The sequence below is a fragment of the Entelurus aequoreus genome, linkage group LG13, assembly GCF_033978785.1.
Source record: "Entelurus aequoreus isolate RoL-2023_Sb linkage group LG13, RoL_Eaeq_v1.1, whole genome shotgun sequence".
NCBI lineage: Eukaryota > Metazoa > Chordata > Actinopteri > Syngnathiformes > Syngnathidae > Entelurus > Entelurus aequoreus.
The window spans coordinates 20113186-20140283 of record NC_084743.1 but is presented as its reverse complement, the minus strand read 5'-3'; the positions used below and the strand labels follow the sequence as shown (position 1 = coordinate 20140283).

Below are 27098 nucleotides of genomic sequence, written 5' to 3'. Positions count from 1 at the left end.
TTGATTGAGGTTAGCTAATTTTACTTGTTTTGGAAAGTCTTGACAAGCCAAATTTTCTTGTTCAAATAAAATACCCTTAATTTTTGTTTGTTTTTTTCTTGTTTTTGAACACTGTCTTTTTGCAGTGTAAGTCTAAAAGTAATGATAAATAAATGATAAATGGGTTATACTTGTAAAGCGATTTTCTACCTTCAAGGTACTCAAAGCGCTTTGACAGTATTTCCACATTCACCCAAGTACCCAAGTACCGAACATTGGTATCGTATTGATTCCCAGGTACCAGGAATGAGTATCGTATCGGTTCAAATGTAAAAGGTACCCATCCCTAATTCCAATTCCTACTTATTTTGGATGCAACTCTTGTATCGTGGTTGAAAACGTTTCGAAAGGTCACAAACTTACTTCCTCTGGTTGTCAGTCAGTGTGATGCCTTGTGAAGACGCCTTGAAGTGCACGACGGTGGCGGTAGGAAGGGAAGCAGCAGCCAGTGTCTCAGACAAGGCCTTTGCAATGGCCTGGGGGCCCGTCAGAGACTCCATGTCCACCGAGTTTATGTAGAGTACGTTGCATGCTGCCAACAAAAGAGAGGCGTTGACAATTTCAATGGCATGAATTTTTCTCCATACAGAAAAATGACATCTACAGTCTAGGAACGGTTAAAGTACGAGAGATAATCGCTGCATGCAAATGTTTAGTTTTCTTCTTATCGGACTGCATGCTTTCCGGGACAAAGCTGGCGTCGGAAGAAACAAATCCATTCAAACATTCCACAGAAGACTTTTTGGCGTGTATCGGAAGACTAATGTTAAGAAGACGACACTCAACGACCTGTTTTAAAGAAAGTTATTTCAACGGAACCAGGACGTCTTTCCACATAAATGCAGACACATTGCAGACACATGGGATGCACATTCCAGGTGGAAGTACACTCAAAGTGCACAGGGGTTGTTTTTTTTTTACCATGGGACTCAGCAGGGGTCCTCTGCACTGGGATGACAAGGACGTCATCTTGTCAAAAAAAACGATTTAGAAGGATTCAGAATTGAACATTTGGCTGCGTTTGAACTAGAAGTGGAGAAGTGCTGGTGAAAGTGATGTACCTGCTCCTTGTTTCAGTCGGTCAGCCAGCGGATTTGTTTTCACAACTTCTGGCTCGTCCTCCAGTAGATCTGCACAACAAAAACCGAGATGTTACATTATCACTTTTGGTACAATGCGTTTGAACTTTCACTGCTCCTCTCGGGACTCTGGTTTCTTCTCCTGGGCTGTGTCTATTGCAGGGTTATTCAACCGGGCCACCCGGGGGATATGACACCATACCGGCCCCACTGGGTTCAGTTCAAAACTTGGGAGACAAGCATTCTTGCAGAAAATTCCCCAAAAACTCTACAGTGTTCCGGTTGTATAGAAGAACTTGGACTACTGTAAACACATTCACATATCTTTTCATTGACATTTTAACCTTGCTATACACTGCAAAAACTGAAATCTAAGTAAGATTAAATATCTCAAATAAGGGTGATATTTGCTTATTTTCTGTCTGATAAGATAATTCTTCTCACTAAGCAGATTTTATGTTAGAGTGTTTTACTTGTTTTAAGGGTTTTGGTCCTAAATGATCTCAGTAAGATATTACAGCTTGTTGCTGAGATTTGATGACCTATATTGAGTAAAACATGCTTGAAACGAGAATATCAACTGTTGCAAAGCTGTGTCATCAACACTCACAAGTATAAAACTGCTTTTTCAAAGTAAGAATTTCTTACTTCAAGCATGAAATAAAAACAATCATGACTTTGACACAATTGTGTCTCATAATTAAAACAGATGACAGCCAAATGGACTTTGCTGTTTTATTTTCTATGAAACAATAGAACATAAGTACTCTTATAGTAGTACAGTTGGCACAGTACAGTAAACTGACAGTTAATATTTAAACATTTAACATGTGACATTTCAAACAATTTTGAACCGAAATAGTTCGTGCACATTCAGATAAATTCTTCAAAATTACAATTAAAAAAAATGTAGTCGGTTGCCGGGCTGTAAATATATATATGTATATATATATATATATATATATATATATATATATATATATATATATATATATATATATATATATATATATATATATATATATATATATATATATATATATATATATATATGTATATATATACATATATGTATATATATATATATATATATATATATATATATGTATATATATATATATATGTATATATATATATATATATATATATATATATATATATACACACATGTATATATATGTATATGTATGTATGTATATATATATATATATATATATATATATATATATATATATGTATGTATGTGTATATATATATATATATATATACACACATATGTATATATATGTATATGTATATATATATATATATATATATATATATATATATATATATATATATATATATATATGTATGTATGTATGTATGTATGTATGTATGTATGTATGTATGTATGTATGTATGTATGTATGTATGTATGTATGTATGTATGTATGTATATATATATATATATATATATATATATATATATATATATATATAAATATATATATATATATATATATATATATATATATATATATATATATATATATATATATATATATATATATATATATATATATATATATATATATATATATATATATATGTGTGTGGGAAAAAAAATCACAAGACTACTTCATCTCTACAGGCCTGTTTCATGAGGGGTTCCCTCAATCAATCAAAAATTTCCTGATGATTGAGGGAACCCCTCATGAATCAGGCCTGTAGAGATGAAGTAGTCTTGTGATTTTTTTTCCCCACACATACATATATTACGCTCTACCACAGTATTGAGCACAATATTTTTTTTGGATAATCTAATTAAGACATATATATATATCCATCCATCCATTTTCTACCGCTTATTCCCTCATATATGTATATATATATATATATATATATATATATATATATATATATATATATATATATATATATATATATATATATATATATATATATATATATATATATATATGTGTATATATATGTGCCTTGCACACTAATTGACTGAAAGAGCACGCACTTGCCGCGATGATGTCATGTTATCGATGGAAAAATGCAAGAAATGTGATGCCGAGCGCATATCATTATGTCAAGATAATGGCACTAGCATTTACTTAATTTAAGAATATTTTTCAACGTATTGAGAAAAAAAGGTCTCATATTTGTTTTTTCTATAAAGAAAAGTGCACTTGTCATTAGTGAGAATATACTTATTTTAAGGTATTTTGGGGTTCATTGAGGTTAGCTAATTTGACTTGTTTTGGAAAGTCTTGACAAGCCAAATTTTCTTGTTCTATTGGCAGATAATTTTGCTTAGTTCAAGTAAAATGCCCCTAATTTTTTGTATTTTTTTTTCTTGTTTTTGAACACTGACTTTTTGCAGTGTAGCAAACATAGAACACTGGGGTCGAGACCTGTGATCTACATAACGGAGGCGTTCCTCAGGGCTCCCCTTTAAGTCCTCTCCCTTTGGGCACAAAAAATGAATTCACATCTGAGTCGCAATTATTATTCACCTCGATTCTTAAGTGATTCATATTTTTTGGTTTTTTTTTTTTTTTAGGAATTAGTTGTAAAAATATTTTTGTAAGCCATTTCCGTGCAACCAGAAGGAGCTTTTCTAACCTGTAACCTGTTTATGAAAACGTTTCATTATAATTATTACACCAAATAATACATTGCAAGAATCAGTTCAAATCAAGAATCAGTTTGAATCAAGAATCGATTCTGAATCGAATTGTCACCCTAAGAATTGGATTGAAACGTTAGGTGCCTATAGAGTCACACCCCGAGCTATTACACTTTGCATACGCAGATGCATTTAGTAGTCATTTGTTCAACTTCTTTAGTTCTACAAGTGGTGTTCCTCAAGGTTTTTTATCATTTGGCCTCCGAGTTTAGTTAAAAAAAACTTGTAAGAGGCTCACATTTTTGCAGAAGGTCCTTAAAAACAGCATAGTGCTCTTGTAACTGACAAAATAAATGATACATGGACTTTTGTTCCCTTCAAGGTACTCAAAGTGCATTGACCCAATCACCTACTGATGATGCAGCATCAGGAGCAACAGGGGGTTCAGTATCTAGATACTGGGGGCTGGGGATCGAACCCGCGGGTTAGGGGCAAATCACCAAACTCAAATGCCTACGAAGGTTCTCCAAAATATATATGACAAATAGTAAGGGTGTAAAAAAAAGAATCTTTGTGCTGGTGGATTTTTTTTTTCTGCATCATGACTAGGGAAGGTTGATTGGATTGGGTAATATAAGTACATGCTGTGCACTTAAACATATTGATGTACAATTAATGGCCACTGACTTGTGTTACTCTTGTTGGCCAACAGATGGCAACAAAATAGCAGCTATCAGTCCGCTGACTATTTGTATATTATAAAGAAACACCGCACCGGGCCAATTTGCTTATTGGACCCAATTGATGATGCCCCGCCATAGAGGGAGTTATGAAAATGACCTGAAATGAGTCGAAACTAAAACAGAAGCTTCAGTGAGCTTTAAAATGAGGGACTATACCAGGGGTCGGCAACCCGCGGCTCCGGAGCCGCATGCGGCTCTTTGACCACTCTGATGCGGCTCAGCTACATACTTGCCGACCCCCCGATTTTCCCAGGAGACTTATGGATCTCAGTGTCTCTCATAAATAGCTCACAGGGAAAAAATAATCCTATTTAGACTATAAATACTAGATAAAGGGCGTGCCCTGATTGCACTGCAGTAATTGTCCTCTATAGCATTTACATACAGCGTGCCAGTCCAGCCGCATGTTGCATGTTGTTATTAATCGCACACACAGGAGACAGCACAGCATACTTACTCATCAGCCACACAGCTTACACTGACGGTAGCCGTATCAAACAACTTTAACATTGTTACGTTACAAATATGCGCCACACTGTGAACCCACACCAAAAAAGAATGAAAAACACATTTCTGGAGAACATCTGCACTGTAACACAACATAAACACAACACAACCATTACCCAGAATCCCATGCAGTCCTAACTCTTCCGGTCTAGATTATACACCCCGCTACCACAACCCCCCCACACATCAACCCCCCCCCCCCCCCCCCCTCTCCTTGCGTTGGTTGAGCGGAAGAGTTAGTGCTGCATGGGATTCTGGGTATTGGTACCGTCAGTGTAAGATGTGTATTGGTACCGTCAGTGTAAGATGTGTGGTTGCTGGACTAGTACGGAAGAGTTAGTGCTGCATGGGATTCTGGGTATTGGCACCGTCAGTGTAAGATGTGTGGTTGCTGAGGTAGTACGCCTTGCTGTCACTTACGTGTGGTCAAGCAGGTACACTGTTAGGGCAGACTGTAGAGGGCGGTGTCATCACGCTCTGATATTCGGGAGTCTCCCGGGGAAAAATGAGAGGATTGGCAAGTATGACGCTATCAAGCGCCATTCATTCAAAACTCGCGGGCTGCACTAACATCAAATGTCCACATTAAAGTGCGTGCCGGTGCGTGTGTCGGAGACCCCTGGTTAACATAGCACAAAGCATTTAAGCTCTGTATGCAGTGTTTTTCATTTTAAATTGTAAATTTTTTTTGTGGCTCCCATCACTTTCTTTAATTTGTGAAACTTGCCAAAATGGCTCTTTGAGTGGTAAAGGTTGCCGACCCCTGGACTATACAGACCTGTTGTAGGAATGAGCAGTTTGCAGGGCAGGGCCAGTGGTGTGATGGCATGTTGGTACACCAACGCAGACAGACAGCCTGAAACACAAACATTTTATTTGTGTATCTTTAACATGTCCTGGATTTACCCTCATTCCAAGATCATATATAACAAGGCGTCAATTTTTTTTCTAGGTGATTTATTGTTAGCACCATGGTCTTTTTTTAATAGATTTTAGTGGTACAGTGGTACCTCAACTTTCTGTTTTTTGTTATGCTTTAAAGGCCGACTGAAATTTTCTTATTTAAAGGGGGATAGCAGGTCCATTCTATGTGTCATACTTGATCATTTCGCGATATTGCCATATTTTTGCTGAAAGGATTTAGTAGAGAACATCGACGATAAAGTTCGCACCTTTTGGTCGCTGATAAAAAAAAAGCCTTGCCTGTACCGGAAGTAGCGTGACGTCACAGGTTGTGGAGCTCCTCACATCTGCACATTGTTTACAGTCATGGCCACCGGCAGCGAGAGCGATTCGGACCGAGAAAGTGACGATTTCCCCATTAATTTGAGCGAGGATGAAAGATTTGTGGATGAGGAAAGTGAGAGTGAAGGACTAGAGGGCAGTGTGAGCGATTCAGATAGGGAAGATGCTGTGAGAGGCGGGTGGGACCTGATATTCAGCTGGGAATGACTAAAACAGTAAATAAACACAAGACATATATATACTCGGGCAGCACAGTGGCAGAGGGGTTAGTGCATCTGCCTCACAATACGAAGGTACTGAGTAGTCTGGGGTTCAATCCCGGGCTCGGGATCTTTCTGTGTGGAGTTTGCATGTTCTCCCCGTGACTGCGTGGGTTCTCTCCGGGTACTCCGGCTTCCTCCCACCTCCAAAGACATGCACCTGGGGATAAGTTGATTGGCAACACTAAATGCTCCCTAGTGTGTGAATGTGAGTGTGAATGTTGTCTGTCTATCTGTGTTGGCCCTGCGATGAGGTGGCGACTTGTCCAGGGTGTACCCCGCCTTCCGCCCGATTGTAGATGAGATAGGCTCCAGCGCCCCCCGCGACCCCAAAGGGAATAAGCGGTAGAAAATGGATGGATGGATGGATATATATACTCTATTAGCCACAACACAACCAGGCTTATATGTAATATGCCACAAATTAATCCCGCATAACAAACACCTCCCCCCTCCCGTCCATATAACCCGCCAATACAAATCAAACACCCGCACAACACACTCAATCCCACAGCCCAAAGTACCGTTCACCTCCGTAAAGTTCATAGAGCACATATATTTCCCCAAAGTTACGTACGTGACATGCACATAGCGGCACGCACGTACGGGCAAGCGATCAAATGTTTGGAAGCCGCAGCTGCGTACTCACGGTACCACGTATCCAACTCAAAGTCCTCCTGGTAAGAGTCTCTGTTGTCCCAGTTCTCCACAGGCCAATGGTAAAGCTTGACTGTTATCTTTCGGGAATGTAAACGGGCCGCTCGCCTTTTCGGAACCGTGAACCGGCATCCGCTTCCTTGGGGGGGTTTCGGGCACCCAACTTGCCTCCCTCCCACAGAGGGAGGAGCGGGGTTTAATGTATGAAACACCGGCTACGTGTTTGTGTTGCTGCAGCCGGCCACTATTACACCGCTTCCCACCTACAGCTTTCTTCTTTGCTGTCTTCATTGTTCATTAAACAAATTGCAAAAGATTCACCAACACAGATGTCCAGAATACTGTGGAATTTTGCGATGAAAACAGACGACTTAATAGCTGGCCACAATGCTGTCCCAAAATGTCCGCTACAATCCGTGACGTCACGCGCAAACGTCATCATACCGAGACGTTTTCAGCAAGATATTTTGCGGGAAATTTAGAATTGCACTTTACTAATCTAATGAACATGTGTTGCAATGTTAAGATTTCATCATTGATATATAAACTATCAGACTGCGTGGTCAGTAGTAGTGGCTTTCAGTAGGCCTTTAGATTGCGAGCATAATTTGAGTTACGACCCCAACCTCGTAACTCAATGATAAAAAGTTAATATATTGTTCCTGCTTCGTTTACACAGAGTTTTGATTAGACCAGACTTGGGCAAATTAAGGGCCGGGGGCCGCATGCGGCCCGTTAGTACACAGAGGAGCAACAGGTGAAAAGCTAAGAAGTTCCCACTCACCAAAGTACGGCTCATTGGGACAACCCTTGAGTTTCACTCCTTTCGGGCTGCTCTCAATCAGGAAGTGTCGTACTAGCTCGTTGGTGACGTCACCTGTGAGACAACAAAAAGGGAAAAACAGTGCGGTTTGTAATAAAATTTAAAAAAAAAAAATCCTCGTAGTGTCTTACCTTTCTTGTTTTGATGCACTGATGGCGGGGGTGAGGCCACTTTCATAGCCAAGCCGTACGCTCCCTTGAATGAGTGGCTGTCCCGGATGACAAAGGCTCCGGGTTCCTTTTCTCTAAGCATGCCGATTGCTGAAATGCAGTGGATTATTTTAGTTCATGCGGGAAATATTACATGAGACTGTTAAAGTACCAACGATAGTCTCACACACACACTAGATGTGGTGAAATTACTCTCTGCATTTGACCCATCCCCTTGTTCCACCCCCTGGGAGGTGAGGGGAGCAGTGAGCAGCAGCGGTGGCCGCGCTCGGGAATCGTTTTTGGTGATTTAACCCCCAATTTCAACCCGTGAGGCTGAGTGCCAAGCAGGGAGGTAACGGGTCCCATTTTTATAGTCTTTGGTATGACTCGGCCGGGGTTTGAACTCACCACCTACCGACACTCTAACCACAAGGCCACTTGACAGAGAGTTCAATGGTTTTTTTTGCCTAAAAATCTATCAAATTCAGTTTTTGCTTCAGTCAGTGATTCCCCTCACAATAAATAATTGCCAGTGTGCACATTTTCTGCTGTATTTACTGTACGGTTCACCATTGTGCATAGTAAACATTAGGACTGTGAATCTTTGGGAACCACACGATTTGATTCGATTCTTGGGGGTACCCGATTCGAGTCAGAATCGATTCTCCATTCAAAATCAATCTTAAACTCAATGCGGAATTTACCTGGAAGCCAATGAAGACGGGATGTAGGAGTGAGGTTTATTAGCGTGCACTGGCTGGCCCCTTGTTACACTTACAGTACAAACACTTTGTAGGACGCAACAAGAGATACACTGAAAAGTGCGTCGAATTTCCCATGGCACCTGAACGTGACATTTACCTCGTTCCTCCGCCGGGACTTCCACGCTTTGCCAGAAGTGTCAGTAAACACCATCTTTTAACCTTCCTCTTGTGTTAGCTTTCTGTTACCATCTCTTATGTTAACGGGTCTTAAATCAGCTGTAAAATACACTAAAAACAATTATCTATCATCCAATTTGTTTCTCATCTCTTGGTTACCTTGTTAGGCTTCCTTATCCATGAAAATATTGGTTTTAATATGTTTGGTGTGGGGCATTGGGCCTTTTTTTTTGTCAGTATACCCCTCGATTTTAATTTAAAAAATGGTAAAATGAACCTCAAGATTTTTCGTATAAATAAATACAAGTTTTTGTTTGTTTTTGTACTGGATAACAAGGTAAAATGAGAATCTCCTAAAGCTCACATGATTGGGAGAGGAGCTGGCTGTCAGTGTGTTCAGTTTTGGCTCTAATTATTGCTTTATAATCTTATTTTTATAACTGGGTCGAAACCGACCCTAACAACACCAAGGTCATAATTTCAACCAGAGCATTTTATAATAAAAAAATAATAAAAATGTTTTATTTTGTTGAAATAGAGGTTCCTGACAAATTCAAAAAGCCTTAATGCAAAAAATGTTATTTATGTGGGTCTTTTATGCATTTAAAAACTAAAACGGGTTACGAAGGTTAAAAAAAACAAAACTAAAAAAAAACACCTTTTCTTCCTCAATTGTTTAGCAACAAAAAGTCTGAAAGTCCTCTTTAATTAAGCGGGTGAACAAATAGTTCACTGCCTCTTCCGTTTTGCCTTTTTAAATGTGAGGAAAGTCTGCTTCTTGTGTGTATTTATGTAAAAAAAAAAAAAAAAAAAAAAAGAAAGAAAGAAAAACACACGCACGTGCTTATAACATTATGTGTATTTATATTCCGGATTTAAAAGAAGGCGCAAATTGTTGTCGGACAAAAAAAAACATTTTTTAATAACATTGGGTGCCAGTTCAATGATTAACTACATTCCTCCACAAAATAGATAAACAGCTCTGATACATTTCTACATTACCTAATAAAAATCTACCCAAATATTTAATAAAGTCCAACACAAATAAGGCAACAAGAGAAGTATCAAAACACTTCTCTTTTCTAAAGTAAATATGCACAGCAGATATGATCATCTATAGATACACTACCGTTCAAAAGTTTGGGGTCACCCAAACAATTTTGTAGAATAGCCTTCATTTCTAAGAACAAGAATAGACTGTCGAGTTTCAGATGAAAGTTCTCTTTTTCTGGCCATTTTGACCGTTTAATTGACCCCACAAATGTGATGCTCCAGAAACTCAATCTGCTCAAAGGAAGGTCAGTTTTGTAGCTTCTGTAACAAGCTAAACTGTTTTCAGATGTGTGAACATGATTGCACAAGGGTTTTCTAATCATCAATTAGCCTTCTGAGCTAATGAGCAAACACATTGTACCATTAGAACACTGGAGTGATAGTTGCTGGAAATGGGCCTCTATACACCTATGTAGATATTGCACCAAAAACCAGACATTTGCAGCTAGAATAGTCATTTACCACATTAGCAATGTATAGAGTGTATTTCTTTAAAGTTAAGACTAGTTTAAAGTTATCTTCATTGAAAAGTACAGTGCTTTTCCTTCAAAAATAAGGACATTTCAATGTGACCCCAAACTTTTGAACGGTAGTGTGTATATATATATATATTTATTATATAAATATATATAATAAAAACGCTTCCAGAATCGAACGTCTTGCAGACAGACTCAAAAGACGGGTTATAAAAGTGACTGTCGAGCAAAATTTACAAAAAAGTTATACTACGGCATATCCAATATGTATTATCTAGACCAGGGCTGTCCAGACTTTTTGATTGGGGGCTGACTGCATGCAAAATAACTGTGTGTGTGATTACATATTACTATCATAGATATATAATTAATAATTACTATATTGGTTATTAAGAGTATGTGAAAATTCGACGACTTCCTTAAGGAAATGGGTGTCATTTAGATTTTTTATGCTGATTGGACGTTTTTTTTTTTATAATATCCACAGCGTTCAATGAGCAAGACATGTTATGTGTGACCATGTTTGTTGAATTTTTGTGCTGGTTGAGTTTATTTCTGCACCATGACTAGGGAAGGTTGTTTGGAATGGGTCATATAAGTGAATGCTGTGCACATATATATCGATTTACAATTAATGGCCACTGACTTGGATTACTTCAACGGCAGCTATCAGACCTCTGACTGTTTCTATATTATATGAAAACATCGCACCAGGTGAAATTGCTTATTGGACTCGTGCCGTCCAACGGGCCAAATTGAAAAACGCCGGCGGGCCGCACTTTGTCGGAAACTTTGTCGTAAATAAACATTTACAAAATATTTTGTGTAAATAACTGTGGAGAGGCGGGGCCGGCAGTCCGACAGCGAGGCAGGGCACAACGGGATCGACGCCGCAATCATTATAAGATGCGTTGATTGCCCAGCTGGGCACAATTTAATTATCCTCTCGCACTGGATAAAAGGGCGGCAGCCGTAAACGTTAGGGAGAGAGGCGGAGAGAGGAAACGGAGCCAGAGAGAAGCCGATGCTGAGCGAAAAAAAAGGAAGACGATGACGCACGCAGCTGAAAAGCTGGAGCGGAGGAGCGAGAAGAAGAAAACGGCAAGGCTGAAAAGCAACCCGGAAGAGACTTTGCTTATTGAAAAATAAAAGAAGTCTAAACCTGCACGCAACAATGTCATTCCTTTGTGGTCCTTGGAACCCGCACGACAACAGCAAGCGACTGTCACAATAACAAATTGTGCAACATATATATCTGTGGTTTATAGTCAGATGCAGCTAATATATGGGAAAAAAATATTTATTATAAAAGTTAGTGAGTGTGGCTTATATACCGGTGCGCTCTATAGTCCGGTAATATCTAATCCAACCCACTTAAGAGATTTACAGTAATTTCTCATTATTATACTTTACTAGTATTATTATTACTTAAACTTTATTACAGGCTTTAACAGACTCAAACAACTACCTTATTTTGCAGGGGTGCTGGAAAAAAAATGTTGTAACCTGTTTTGAAAAGGTTTTATCATAATTTAAGTACCAATTAATACAGTGCAAAAATCGTGTTGAATCGATCCTGAATCAAATTGTCGCCCCAGAGAAGCTCAATCAAATTAAATTGGGAGTCGTGGTAGGATTCACATTCCTATTATCTTGCAGGAAGTTTGTACACATGCGCGTAATGACAGAACGCATGGAATTCAACAAAGACCATAGACAGTAAAATGCACAGGAAGTGCCCATTTTTTCTGTTTTTTGTTTATTGTTCTAATCTGGGATGTGTTTGATTTGTTGGTTGATTTTGTCATAGCCAATAAAAAACACGGCTGATAATATAATAGTGAATTTGGAACAGAAGAAAGTACAATAATGTCTATGAATCGTATCCAGTTAAAAGTTGAGCCATAAAACTTACCTTGCTCTCTGGATATGTCTGGCTTGTACCAGACCTTCGACGTATCTTGGACAAACTTAACATTCAGCCTGCTGTCTGCGCTTCCATCTGCAGAAAACCAGAAATAATAATATTAAATGTAATCGTCAGCTGTGTGTATACACCAACGACGGTTGCGCATATCTTAGATCAGTGGTGTCAAAGTCAAGGCCTACAGGATGAATGATCTATGGTGAATGATCTAATGATATTTGATTAGTATTAGAACCGGCCCGCAGGCCACAGCCGCCTGCTGCTGTTTGGCACGCACCAATACTCCATCAGTGTTGGCACTAGGAATTTTTCAAAATGGGGTTCCAGGGACCCCATCAAGTCATAAAAATGGGGTCCCACTTTTTTGTAACCGTTATGAAAACAAATGATACATGTATGCATTATCCTGTTATATCTCACATTCTATATTGTGTTTTGGAAATTTTTTGTCATAAACGTTACTTAATTCATTAAAAAAATAATACAAAAGAAAACACATTTTTATGCATATACTAATTCATTCAGTTATAAACATTCATTCACTTTCTTCTTTCCTTCATGGATCTAAACGTTACCGCTGACGGTACATTTTTCTGTATTTTTATTGTAATTGTTAGAATAATTGTTTCTAGGTTATCACAGAAACTTTGTGTTACATTCAATGCCTGTTGAGAAGCAAAAGCTGTCTTTGAAACCTACCAAGAAGAAGGCTCGTAAAACTCCACTGCGTAGGGGGGGAAGCAAAGATATTGTTTTAACCCAAGGACTACAAAGCGGAGAGAAGGCAGGATCTGCCCAATTTCCAGACGACCTCTTTTTGAACCTCCTTTTTTAACTGTTTTACGAACGCCTTTCGAAACTGTTTAACAAACCTCTTTTTGAACTCGTTTACGGCCTTTTCTTTTGAACTGTTCTGTAACCAAAGGCAACGCTGTTTACGACCCACTTCCCTTTTGAAAGCAGCTGTGGTCATGTGGTCAGGGAAAGTCAAATAAAGGAGGAGGCGTACGATCTTTCGCCAGAGCGTGCTGGAGACTGTCCAAGAGTACAGTGTCCCCGCGTCTCTCATCAATTGAGCCAAAATGAATTCTGTCTCTGTTTGATTCTTTGCTTCTTGTCTTGTTTAATAGATGTCATCAGTGTTTGAACCTGACAGTAATATTTTCAGAAAGTGTTTGTTCTATTTTTGGCCAAAGTAAGACAAACAAAAATATCTGAAGTTGTCTTTATTTTTTTAGTTTTAATGCCATGATTTTGAACTTACAACTTCACATCAACCAAATTGGCAAAATTCATCTGATCATGGGACTACCTTAGAACGCATAATCGTGTCAATCCTAAATTTGCCACTAGATGAGGTTATTGATTTACGGGCGGTGATTTCATTTCTCGCAATGATTGGCGTGTGCGACTAATACCGTGTAAGGGTGATTTAAAAAAAAACTAACTACAAGGTAGGGCCACATGATTACGGTGACTGTTTTTTTTTTGTTTACCTTTTCATATACCTATGGACATTATCTGGGATATGGGTCAGGTCATGTTAGCTCTAAACTAAACAAAGTTGACACTAACCCACCTTTTTGTGAACTTTTTTTTTCCAAATAAGAATCGATAAAGAACCAGATTTTTTTAACATAATCGAAAGTGGAATGGGAACCGGAAAAATCCTATCAATTCCCATCCTTACTCATGAGTGACTTTTACTAGCCGCAAACTTCTAAGTCCAATGTGACGAGGGACGACGGTATTACTATACTCACAAGGCTGCAGTCATCCCTCTATCTCCGTGTTACACAAGTAATATGAAAGACCAAAATGGGGCCACAAACTAAATCTTGTTTAGGGCCTGTGTAGGTACTTACCAGGCATGTTAAACCTTGAGAAGTCAGAGAGGGTGTGAAAGTAGCCGGGATTGCTTCCTCCACTCATTGTGGACATTTTTCCATTCAACGAGCTGTACGACACGGCTCCATTTGGTCGGTCACCACTTGACATGCGCCTCTTTTCTGGAAGCTGGGGTTGAAAACCAGGGCTTGCACTTCCCTGTCGGAACCCTAGACCCATCCCGGTCATTCCCCCTTCCTGGTAGACTGCAGGTGAAACGGGGTAGGAGGGTGTTGATGGTCCCTGGTATCCGGAAGAACTGCTCTGTCTGGACAGGTTGCCGTACCTCTCATCCGGCGTGGTATAGCCACTATGCATGGGGTGTCGGTCTAAACTTGGGCTCCTTTGGGACATCTGTGACACAGAGGGGTGACGGCCCAATACTGGACTCTCATGGGATTGGGAAACAGATGGATGTCTGCTGAGCACAGGACTGCTCTGCATGGGTTGTCCCAGGGACGGTTGTCTGCTTAGCATTGGGCTTTGTTGGGACTCTTGCTCCATAGAGTCCTGTCTGTTGAGTACTTGGCTAATCTGATTTCCCTGAAACTGATGACGTCCAAGGATAGGACTGCCATTCGACCTCAGTACACCAGTTTCAAAGCCATTTACTTGTGACATTTGCTGACCACCAAAAGACCCTTCCTGATAAGCACTTGGGTGCTTCTGAAACAAAGCATTGTCAGTAAAGGTCCGGTTATTTGTCCGTTGCTGCAACTGGGGACTTCCGTGGCTGACTATGGACTTAGAGGGCTCTATCCAAGTAGATAGGCCGGAATCTGGGGCCACATAGCTCCTTGGTTGGGTGTTAGGATAAAGATTAGTAGGAGAAGCGATGCCTTGGAAGGTGGATGTTGGAGAAATTAAATCCAGATGAGAAGAATTGGTAGAAATCAGTGCTTGGTATGAGGACGATGGTGTGGGGTATGCGCTCACTGCTGCCTGAGTGTGGAAACTTGAATCAGTAGTGGGCTGGGACGGAGTGCTAATGCTGCTTTCTGATGAAGCTACACCCCTGGAAGAGAATTTAAATTTGTATTTTGTATATATTTCCACAAAGAATTACCAAAGTCTTTAATAGTTAAGTATACTGTACAGAGAGCCAGGTCAGTACTCACCCCTGTGAGTTCTGGATGGGACTGCTACTGGACAAAGGTGAGTTCAGGGCATGGGAGACGGGACTTGGACTTTTCCGTTGCCCTGCGATCTCTCCTTGTGGACTGAGGCTCCGTGGTGTCGCGGGTTGCTCTCCGGCGACTACAGCTGACCTTGCGACGGACTCTACGTAACTTCTGGGTTCTGAGTGTTAAAAGAAAGGTATTTTATTGAACAACATGGCATTTATCTTCAGAAGCGCACGAGGCAAAGCAAGGCGGTTAAAAGTATGAATCGTATGACAAGAGTGGCCGTCCAGAAACTTGGGGGTTCCTGTACAAATACATCTTCCGCCTTCCTTGTCACTGCCGTTGTGTCCTTGGGCAAGACACTTCACCCACCTTGCTCCCAATGCTGCTTACAATAGTGTATGAATAGGAATGAATCCGAGGGACCGTTGGCACAAAGCTAGCAGCCATATTTCCGTCAGTCTCCCCCCACAAATGCAGCTTACCACTATTAGTGTGAATGTGAATGAATGAATGATGGGTTCCCAGTTCTCACTATAAAGCGCTTTGAATGTCTAAAAATCTAATCCATATTCAAGATTATTATTTTTTATTCTGTGTGTGGTCGGAGAGATAGGAATTCCAATTTGCACCCTTTTTTTCAGTTATTCTGCTTACTTTAACCTCTTAAGGCCCAAGCTGTTTGTTTACATGCTTTTTTTTTTATTTCTCTTTGCTATTTGGGCTTATTGGACCCTAATTAGAATAAAAACTAAGAATCATCTTTTTATATGATGTACAGTACTTAGTCCATAAGTAACAAACGTGTACTTCATGTTTAGTGACATGCTAATTCTTTTTTTACACTTTTTTTCCCCAAATTCCATTGTATGTTATACTCTTCTGACACCACCAGATGGCAGTATAAGTGTCCACATAAGCGGCCATAAGACCCCAATTCAGTAGTGCACACAATTTTGGAAATAAGAGCTAAAAAGTGCTGTTCCCGCATGTGGCCAACTAAGCCTTTAGAAGTTAATTACCACAAATTACTAATTATAAGCCACTACTTTTTTCCTACACTTAACCCTGCGGCTTACAAAACAGTGCAGCTAATTTATGGATTTTTCTAAGCTGACGGCCATAATACAAAAAAGTTTTCAAAAAAACCCGAGCAAATACACTAAGAGGGTGTTTTGTTGTCCGTGCTCTGGCACCATCTTTTGGATAAATTGCTCATTGCAGGTGCTGCAGTGTCCTACCATTTACTCCTTTCAAACGAAAGTAGAGTGCCGTTTAGTCTTCCAGCCGTCCATAACGTTTTTACTCGAATGGACTTTTCATTCACAACTCCAAGCAACGTTCATAAGTTTTCATGCATAATTGTATGTGCTATCGTTATGATTAGAGAGCTAGCTTCCGCAGCTAGTGGGTCCATGACGATGACTTCTGTTTTGCTTGATCAGCCGTTTTACTGCCGTGTTACAGGCACCGTGTGGGTGTCTGTAAGGTATGTAAATAAACATTTCCAGAATCTTCCTGTGTAAACGTTCATTTTGCAACGTATATACTGTATCTGCGGCTTGTATAGGGAAACATATTTATTTTCCCTAAAATTTAGTGGGTGCGGCTTATATGCCGGTGCGCTCTATAGTCCGGAAAATACAGTATATAAAAGGAATAGAATGTCCACACTAAAAAGAAAGAAGAAGAATACATAACATAATAACATAGAATATGTTGCAGAAAAGCAACATCTTTATCTACTATTTACATATTTCTTCACTTTAGCAAAAATGGATGTTGGTTAACATTTGACAATATTGTAAGTGTTGCTTTAAGATTACCTCCAGTTTCCCAGTTTGTTATCAATAGAGATGTCCGATAATATCAGCCTGCCGATATTATCGGGCGATAAATGCTTTAAAATGTAATATCGGAAATTATCGATATCGGTTTCAACCTCCCGATATTCCCAGGAGACTCCCGAATTTCAGTGCCCCTCCCGAAAATCTCCCGGGGCAACCATTCTCCCGATTTCTACCCGACAACAACTGCCTTTAGCGTCCTCTACAACCTGTCGTCACGTCCGCTTTTCCTCCATACAAATAGCGTGCCGGCCCAGTCACACAATATATGCGGCATTTACACACACATAAGTGAATGCAAGGCATACTTGGTCAACAGCCATACAGGTCACACTGAGGGTGACCGTATAAACAACTTTAACAGTGTTACAAATATGCGCCACACTGTGAACCCACACCAAACAAAAATGACAAACACATTTTGGGAGAACATCCGCACCGTAACACAACATAAACACAACAGAACAAATACCCAGAACCCCCTGCAGCACTAACTCTTCCGGGATGCTACAATATACATCCCCCGCTACCACCAACTCCAGTTATGGGTTTGTTATATAAGTTGTTCTCTTATTTTGGAAAACCTTGTTTTTTGATTGATTGATTGAAACTTGTATTAGTAGATTGCACAGTACAGTACATATTCCGTACAATTGACCACTAAATGGTAACACCCGAATAAGTTTTTCAACTTGTTTAAGTCGGGGTCCACGTTAATCAATTCATGGTAAAGTTACATTGTTTAATGCACCCAGAGGGGCATCACAACAAAATTAGGCATACCGGTAATTATGTGTTAATTCCACGACTGTATATATCGGTATCGGTTGATATCGGAATGGGTAATTAAGAGTTGGACAATATTGGAATATCGGATATCGGCAAAAAAGCTATTATCGGACATCTCTTATTATCAATGTTAATAAAACATGTATGTGCATTGATTAATTGATTCAAACTCGGTTATACCAATCAGGATCTGAGAAATAAAAATCCAGTTTTGTATTTAAAACTTTTGAAAAAAATCCTGCAACCAACCTGAACCAGTTTGATTGAGTAGGAGTTCTGCTGGGTTGTGGGGTTTCAATCCCAGGGCTGACAGGGGAGTCTTAGCCAGACCTGGAGGCGACCGACCTAAAAAAAAAAAGACATAGATGAACTTAAATTAACTTCATAAAAATTCAAATAGGGCTATCTTGACAGCCAATACCTGTTTTTTGCTCTAGCAGCACAATCTAGCAACACAAAATCATCTCAGCGAATATAAGTTCTTTTCAAAAACCACTACCATTCAAATAATATTTCACAAAAATGAACGCAGGGTCATATACACAATATGAAAGTAATATCAAAATGTGGGCAAAAGGGTTAAATCATGGATTACACCTGCGAGTTTTGTCATTCGGCTCCTTTCTGGAGGACGGCGTCATGTGAAGGGGAGCACATTTGTGAGTTTGGGGGCTCAATCTGGGGTGGCCCCCAGGGGCCTGACATCCCTGGCTATTGTAAGTAGTGTGTATTGAACACTGGAAGGGACCACATTTACTACGAAGTAGGGTTGGCATTAAATAACCTCTGCTTCTTCCTACTACTTCCATCCATCCGTCCATTTTCTACCGCTTGTCCCTGTCGGGGTGGCACTCGGGCGGAAGGCGGAGTACACCCTGGACAAGTCGCCACCTCATCTTTCCTTGCTGAAAATGTAAACATGAGATGTACTCCAATGTTACACTATGTCAGTCACTATGTTTACATGCACTAAATTAGTCTGATTTCGCAAATAGTTCGGTTTTTTGCATTTTTATATTCAATTACTTTCTGGAAGAAGAAAATATTGTGTGCTCCCACGACTATAAATGTAACTATTTGTCGGAAAAAATGTTATAAGTACACCACTGCATAACATTGTATCCTTGTTAACATTGAAGAAATAGAACGAAATATAGATCAACTTACAACAAAAAATGACAGAAAAAATTCAAAGAGCATTAATTTGCCTGTTTGTTTTTTTTATCCCTATTTAAACAATACAACAATTTAGACCGACTTGAACCATTTGACACTGAAAAAAATAGTTTTAACTCAATAAATAATATTAAATTCAAATTGATCAGCATCATTAACAATATATAAATAGCTTTAACCAATAAAACGAAAAATAAGTAAATCAACTTTTGCAGATTTTTAAAATCAAAATGAGTAAGTCAGGATTAATGGCGAGAAGTTTTGCTTTTTCAAGCGGGTTTGAAGCGTGATACTGATAATCGCACCATAACCAAAGGGGCCCGCCACACTATTTAAAGTTTAAAGTTGTTGTTTATTGAGTATGTCATAATCCGTTCTATATCATACATGTAGTACATAATATACATACATATCTCCAGAGAATAGTCTTGTGCTCAATGGCAATATTATTATTTCACCAAAGAAAAAAGAAAATTTAATTAAGACAAGAAAATTTAATTAAACATATCCAGTGTTGGGACTAACGCGTTATAAAGTAGCGCGTTACTGTAACGCCGTTACTTTCGGCGGTAAATAGTAATCTAACGCGTTATTTTTTTATATTCAGTAACTCAGTTACCGTTACTACATGATGCGTTACTGCGTTATTTTACGTTATTTTTTATGTAGTATCGGCTAGAAACTGAGAAGATCTGAGTGTGTTTTATTGGCGCGCTGCAGAAGAGGCGACGGAGATGAGGTGACAAGGAAGAGGCGCGCTCTGTGTGTGTGTGTATGTGTGTGTGTGTGGGAGGGGGCATGTCTGTGTTTACTAACAAGACATGGCGAAGCCCGAAGCCGAGTTTCTTAACATGGAGATATTCTCACTACTTTTCTTTTGTCGACCACAAAGAAAAGAACATTTTAGTTAAATGTAAGTTGTGTCTTGGATCAAAGATCCTATCCTAGCAATTCAAATCTGCTGAAACACCTACAAAAGCAACATGCTTCGACGAAGCTAGCAAAGAGAGACACACTTCACCTCCTAAGCAACAGCGGCTGGATTTTAACGAGGGCATTACAGCACTGAAGGTACTCACACGCTGTCAATTCTCTTATATACTCTTTCATTCTAGACTTCTAGAGCGTTTGATTATCACATCACTCTAAACGTATAGACCAGGGGTCACCAACGCGGTGCCCGCGGGCACCAGGTAGCCCGTAAGGACCAGATGAGTAGCCCGCTGGCCTGTTCTAAAAATAGCTCAAATAAAAGCACTTACCAGTGAGCTGCCTCTATTTTTTAAATTGTATTTATTTACTAGCAAGCTGGTCTCACTTTGCTCTATGACATTTTTAATTCTAAGAGAGACAAAACTCAAATAGAATTTGAAAATCCAAGAAAATATTTTAAAGACTTGGTCTTCACTTGTTTAAATAAATTCATTATTTTTTTTACTTTGCTTCTTATAACTTTAAGAAAGACAATTTTAGAGAAAAAATACAACCTTAAAAATGATTTTAGGATTTTTAAACACATATACCTTTTTACCTTGTAAATTCCTTCCTCTTCTTTCCTGACAATTTAAATCAATGTTCAAGTAAATTTATTTTTTTTATTGTAAAGAATAATACATTTTAATTTAATTCTTCATTTTAGCTTCTGTTTTTTCGACGAACAATATTTGTGAAATATTTCTTCAAACTTATGTTTAAAATTCAAAAAAATTATTCTGGCAAATCTGTAGAATCAAATGTAAAACTTATTTCAAAGTCTTTTGAATTTCTTTTAAAATTTTTGTTCTGGAAAATCTAGAAGAAATAATGATTTGTCTTTGTTAGAAATATAGCTTGGTCCAATTTGTTATATATTCTAACAAAGTGCAGATTGGATTTTAACCTATTTAAAACATGTCATCAACATTCTAAAAGTAATCTTAATCAGGAAAAATGACTAATGATGTTCCATAAATTATTTTTTTAATTTTTTCAAAAAGATTCGAATTAGCTAGTTTTTCTCTTCTTTTTTTCGGTTGAATTTTGAATTTTAAAGAGTTGAAATTGAAGATAAACTATGTTTCAAAATTTAATTGTCATTTTTTTCGTGTTTTCTCCTCTTTTAAACCGTTCAATTAAGTGTAAATATCATTGATTATTAATAATAACATAGAGTTAAAGGTAAATTGAGCAAATTGGCTATTTCTGGCAATTTATTGAAGTGTGTATCAAACTGGTAGCCCTTCGCATTAATCACTACCCAAGAAGTAGCTCTTGGTTCCAAAAAGGTTGGTGACCCCTGGTATAGACTATAAAGTTCACAAACATAAAGAGGGATGGTAGTGGGCCAGAAGGATAATGGGAAGAAATATAAACTTTTTGAATCCCCCCTTTTTTTTACGTAGTTACTTTAACGAATATCCCGTTTCCTCTGAACCACATTTTATCACACTCATCTGCATCCTATTTGAGAAGGACTGCCCTATGTGCGTGTTTAATCAACAGGTACAGAGCTGTCAAGATAAGACACGATGACGCAAATATTACGAATGGGGACATTCACAGTGTTCATGCCTCATGCTCGGAAGGAGGAGCAAAACATGCACGTGTCAAATCATCAAAAAAACAGAACATCTGGATGTGGCATCATTGAGGGCTGGTTGGACTACAGCAAGACAGCAACAAGAACCCAAACACTAATGACAACAGCACACAGAGCAGCAACGGCTACAGTAGCTAATGTGGTATTTTTGCCTCATTCCTGTGAGAATCCTGCGTGTGTCTGAAGCATTGAGGACAGGGGACTTTCCAGGACTAATGCAGTGTGCACAAACCACCACCAGGTAGCATCTGTGAGCACATAATATCGCATGCTTTAAGAGAGGAATGAGGCAAAAACTAACCCTATAGAACACAGGTGTCACACTCAAGGCCCGGGGGCCAAATCTGGCCCGCGGCATCATTTTATCTGGCCCGCAAACACCAGGAAATGATATGTGTCAATGAAGTACTTTATATTTTCTCACTAAATGTAATGGATTTTTTTCATTTTGATAAAAAAATGTATTTACTGCTTGAATTTGCATGCCTTTAAACTTTAATAGTATCCATTATTGCAACAAATATTACAGTATATTATCATACTTTCCAAACATTTTTTTGTCTAAATAAAAACTTGACTTATGACTTTGCAGCAAACTACCCATCAAATCAATAAAAAAATGACAATAAATGTTACCGTGTTCTTAGCAGCAGTGTTCCCCAACCTTTTTGTACTTGCGGACCGGTCAACGCTTGAAAATGTGTCCCACGGATCTTTTTGTCATAAAGAAATACAATCATGTGTGCTTACGGACTGCATCCCTGCAGACTGTATTGATTTATATTGATATATAATGTATATATTGTGTTTTTTATGTTGATTTAATTATTATTATTTTTTATTTTTTATTAAATCAACATAAAAAACACAATATATACATATATACGGGGTTTCGTGTGCGGCCGCGGCACGGTACCAATCGGTCCACGGTCCGGTACTGGGCCGCGGCCGCACAAGAAATGAAGAGAATTTTTTTTTTTTTTTTTTTTTAATTAAATCAACATAAAAAACACAATATATACATATATACGGGGTTTCGTGTGTGGCCGCGGCACGGTACCAATCTGTCTACGGTCCGGTACTGGGCCGCGGCCGCACAAGAAATGAAAAAAATACTTTTTTTTTTTTATTTTTTATTTTTTTTTATTAAATCAACATAAAAAACACAATATATACATATATACGGGGTTTCGTGTGCGGCCGCGGCACGGTACCAATCGGTCCACGGTCCGGTACTGGGCCGCGGCCGCACAAGAAATGAAGAAAATTTTTTTTTTTTTTTTTTAATTAAATCAACATAAAAAACACAATATATACATATATACGGGGTTTCGTGTGCGGCCGCATCACGGTACCAATCCGTCCACGGTCCGGTACTGGGCCGCGGCCGCACAAGAAATGAAAAAAAAACTTTTTTTTTAAAAATTTTTTATTTTTTATTAAATCAACATAAAAAACACAATATATACATATATACGGGGTTTCGTGTGCGGCCGCGGCACGGTACCAATCGGTCCACGGTCCGGTACTGGGCCGCGGCCGCACAAGAAATGAAGAAAACATTTTTTTTTTTTTTTTTTTTAATTAAATCAACATAAAAAACACAATATATACATATATACGGGGTTTCGTGTGCGGCCGCGGCACGGTACCAATCTGTCCACGGTCCGGTACTGGGCCGCGGCCGCACAAGAAATGAAAAAAAAACTTCTTTTTTTTATTTTATTTTTTTTTTATTAAATCAACATAAAAAACACAATATATACATATATACGGGGTTTCTTGTGCGGCCGCGGCACGGTACCAATCGGTCCACGGACCGGTACTGGGCCGCGGCCGCACAAGAAATGAAGAGAATTTTTTTTTTTTTTTTTTTTTTTAATTAAATCAACATAAAAAACACAATATATACATATATACGGGGTTTCTTGTGCGGCCGCGGCCCGGTACCGGTCCGTGGACCGATTGGTACCGGGCCGCGGCCGCACAAGAAACCCCGGTGGTTGGGGACCACTGCTTTACAGTATATTAATGTCAATTGAAAAAAACTCCCATTTTTTTGCGTAAAAATTCTGCCATTTTTTACTGTAAAATCTTGTTTTTGACTGTGTATTAGTGTAAATGGAAAGACGGTACATTTGTTTTTATGGAAAAAAAAACTGGCAGCTAAGTTGCCCGAATAAAAAAATAACGTGTACTGTTTTTCCATTAACAATATAATGTTGTAAAAAAACCAATGTAAATTTAACACAACAATTCTGGCAACTAAGCTGCAAGCTTTTTCCGTAAAAAACCCCAAAAAGTGGTAGTATTTTTATATTTACCGCGGTACTATTTTTATATTTACCGTAAAATGTTGTGAAAAATAAAAAAAACACTGTATTTTACAGTAAAATGTTGTAAATGTAAAGTTTTTACTGTAGAATCGACAGTCTACTTAAAAAAAAATATATATATATAATTAATAATAAATCCAGAGGCAAATTCATACATTATTTGTTGTTACAAGCGGCCCTCTAATGGCAGCCATAACTGCGATGTGGCCCCAGTTTGACATCCCTGCTCTAAAAGAATTAACATTTTAAACTGTTTTGGTTTTTTTTCAAACTTGGATGTGAACTACTTAGCTATGTTGTTATGTTACAAGTGCTGCTCTGCTGGTGTTGTCGTGTGAAAGCAGGACTGAGACACGGTACGATACAGGCAAAAGGGTCACTTAACGTGGAAGGGTGATGTGGTGGAACAGTTCTATGGCTGACGTGGGACAGTGGAACTCTGGACGGGGGAGGCATGCGAGGCCCACTTACCAAAGAATCCAAATCAATTCTTTGCACCCAAACTGTCCTGAGACTGTGAGCCGTGTTTTTGCGCCGGTCTGAGTGGACACTCAAGAATGTGATGTAGGGACTTTCCTTGAATAGTTGCCCAAGGTTGTCACGTGCACCACCACTTTCACAAGTTTGCTATTAACAGCCCCCGTTCATAGTTAACTCCCAGCACAAGCTGTTGAGCTAAAATGAGAAAACCCAGTTTGGTGGCCCATTAGGACCTTAGAAAGAAAAGTAAACAGTGATTGAGGCAAACTTGTTTTTGACAAATCCTGGACGTGCTGCAACTGCATGAAAACGTCATCGCTAAAGTTGACTTTGAAAATCACTCTTCATAAAAAATAAGGACAGTTTTTGAAGTGAACTGCTTTCAAAAGACATGAGCATTGTTTAGGGTTCAGCTCCAGGTTTAGATCCAGTTTACTTTATGAGCGAGAGACGGAACACTACCAAAAAAACGGGACAATAACATTAAACACATACCCTATTTTTCGGACTATAAGGCGCAATTAAAATCCTTTCATTTTCTCAAAAATCGACAGTGCGCCTGTGGAGGGGGGCGTGGCCTGCGGGCCTGCAGCGAAGCGGGGGTGTGCCAGGACCGGCCTCGAAATCAGCGACAGGTGTGTAGATGGCCCATCTGGGCCTGGCAAATTGTGGAGGTTGCCCCCCCAGTGGGTTCTCTGGACCACCACACACCGACATGAGAGCATACTTGCCAACCTTGAGACCTCCGAATTCGGGAGATGGGGGGTTTATTTCTTCTGTTGTGTTTATGTTGTGTTACGGTGCGGATGTTCTCCCGAAATGTGTTTTTCATTCTTGTTTAGTGTGGGTTCACAGTGTGGCGCATATTTGTAACAGTGTTATAGTTGTTTATATCGTCACCCTCAGTGTGACCTGTATGGCTGTTGAACAAGTATGCCTCGCATTCCTTTGTGTGTGTTATAGCCGCATATATTATGTGACTGGGCCGACACGCTGTTTGTATGGAGGAAAAGCGGGCGTGACGACAGGTTGTAGAGGACGCTAAAGGCAGTGCCTTTAAGGCACGCCCCCAGTATAGTTGTCCGGGTGGAAATCGGGAGAAATTCGGGAGAATGGTTGCCCCTGGAGATTTTTGGGAGGGGCACTGAAATTCAGGGGTCTCCCGGGAAAATCGGGAGGGTTGGCAAGTATGCATGAGAGCCTAGTTCAGATTCACAATTAAGTTTTATTTTTTTCCAAATAAAGTCTTTCCGTTGCTTTTCAGCAATTGTCTGTTCGCCTCTGTTACACTCTCGCTCTCACTCCAGCTCCAAATCCCACTCCACTCCACCACGTCTCTCCTCCTGGCTGCTGCTTATAACAGAGCGACGGGTGATTAGATAACCAGGCCCAGGTGGGCCATCGACGCACCGGTCGCTGATTTCGAGGCCGGTCCTGGCACACCCCGCTTCGCTGCAGGCCCGCAGGCCACGCCCCCCTCCACAGCGCCTTATAACCCGGTGCGCCTAATGTACGGCATAATTCTGGTTGCGCTTACCGACCTCGAAGCAATTTTGTGACCAATAGATGGCAGTCCGTGTAGACTGCAATATGATGACAGTAAACAATAGCTAAATTGTATATGTTCCATTGAGAATATAGAACATTACACACGGCGCTCAAAAATCCGTCAAAAAGTTTTTAGTACGACTTCGGTAAGCTACGAAACCGCACCGCTTGATGGATTGTCGGCGCATTAAACATACGAGTATTATTATGTTGTGTGTATAAGGACCGCAAAACTGGCACCTATTAGCAGACATATTATCTGGCGTTTTGTTTCGCAATATTATGCAAAACCAACGTTTCTTACTTTCTGGTACCTGCTGATGTGTATTTGTGATCTGCATAAGTCCTGAAAATGTGCGCGCGTCCGCATTTGTAGTCCGTGCCGACACCTTAGTCATAAGCTTATTTCTTTTTCTCTATCTTCTTATGTGGCATTCATCTTCCGCCGTTGCCATTTCTAATGTAAAGTAGCGTAAAGTTCTTACTTATATCTGTCAGTAGACTAGCTATCAAAGCGTTAAAAACTGTAGTGGGTTTACATAATCAACCCACGGAACTTTAGCTATTAGAGGGTTCCGGTCGGACGGTTTTTCACGGGACACATTTCCGGCGTTGGCGTTGCATTATTGAGCCATGGATGAGGAGATGCTGCTCCGTTATTGATTTTTTTGAGGTGGTACTTAAGGAAAACATATAAAAACCCTGCTAATCTAAAAATCTGAAAACGCCCCCGAGGACACCTCAATGATGGACGCTTTTGACCTCCCTCCCTCCTCAACGACACCTGGAGTCGAACTTTTGCTTTCATGCAGATCGGCCTCAGTCTATGAACATTACATCATCACACCCAAGACAATGGGCACATACACCC

At 39.4% G+C, this 27098-nt stretch overlaps 1 protein-coding gene across 10 annotated transcripts in view; it reads right to left on the bottom strand.

Annotated features, from left to right (window-relative positions):
* tns1b (tensin 1b) overlaps positions 1 to 27098 on the bottom strand; it is a 395112-nt gene that overhangs the window by 8303 nt on the left and 359711 nt on the right. For 8 of the 10 annotated variants that reach the window (XM_062067553.1, XM_062067557.1, XM_062067555.1 and 5 more), the window contains 10 exons: positions 18359 to 18454; positions 15468 to 15648; positions 14328 to 15364; positions 12451 to 12537; positions 8105 to 8233; positions 7935 to 8027; positions 5767 to 5844; positions 1101 to 1169; positions 961 to 1008; positions 403 to 571 (listed from right to left, as the gene is read on the bottom strand). In XM_062067553.1, coding sequence (XP_061923537.1) covers positions 403 to 571; positions 961 to 1008; positions 1101 to 1169; positions 5767 to 5844; positions 7935 to 8027; positions 8105 to 8233; positions 12451 to 12537; positions 14328 to 15364; positions 15468 to 15648; positions 18359 to 18454 — 1987 coding nt within the window. The remainder of the gene's footprint in view (positions 1 to 402; positions 572 to 960; positions 1009 to 1100; positions 1170 to 5766; positions 5845 to 7934; positions 8028 to 8104; positions 8234 to 12450; positions 12538 to 14327; positions 15365 to 15467; positions 15649 to 18358; positions 18455 to 27098) is intronic. The other 2 variants (XM_062067556.1, XM_062067562.1) reach the window with 1 other exon arrangement.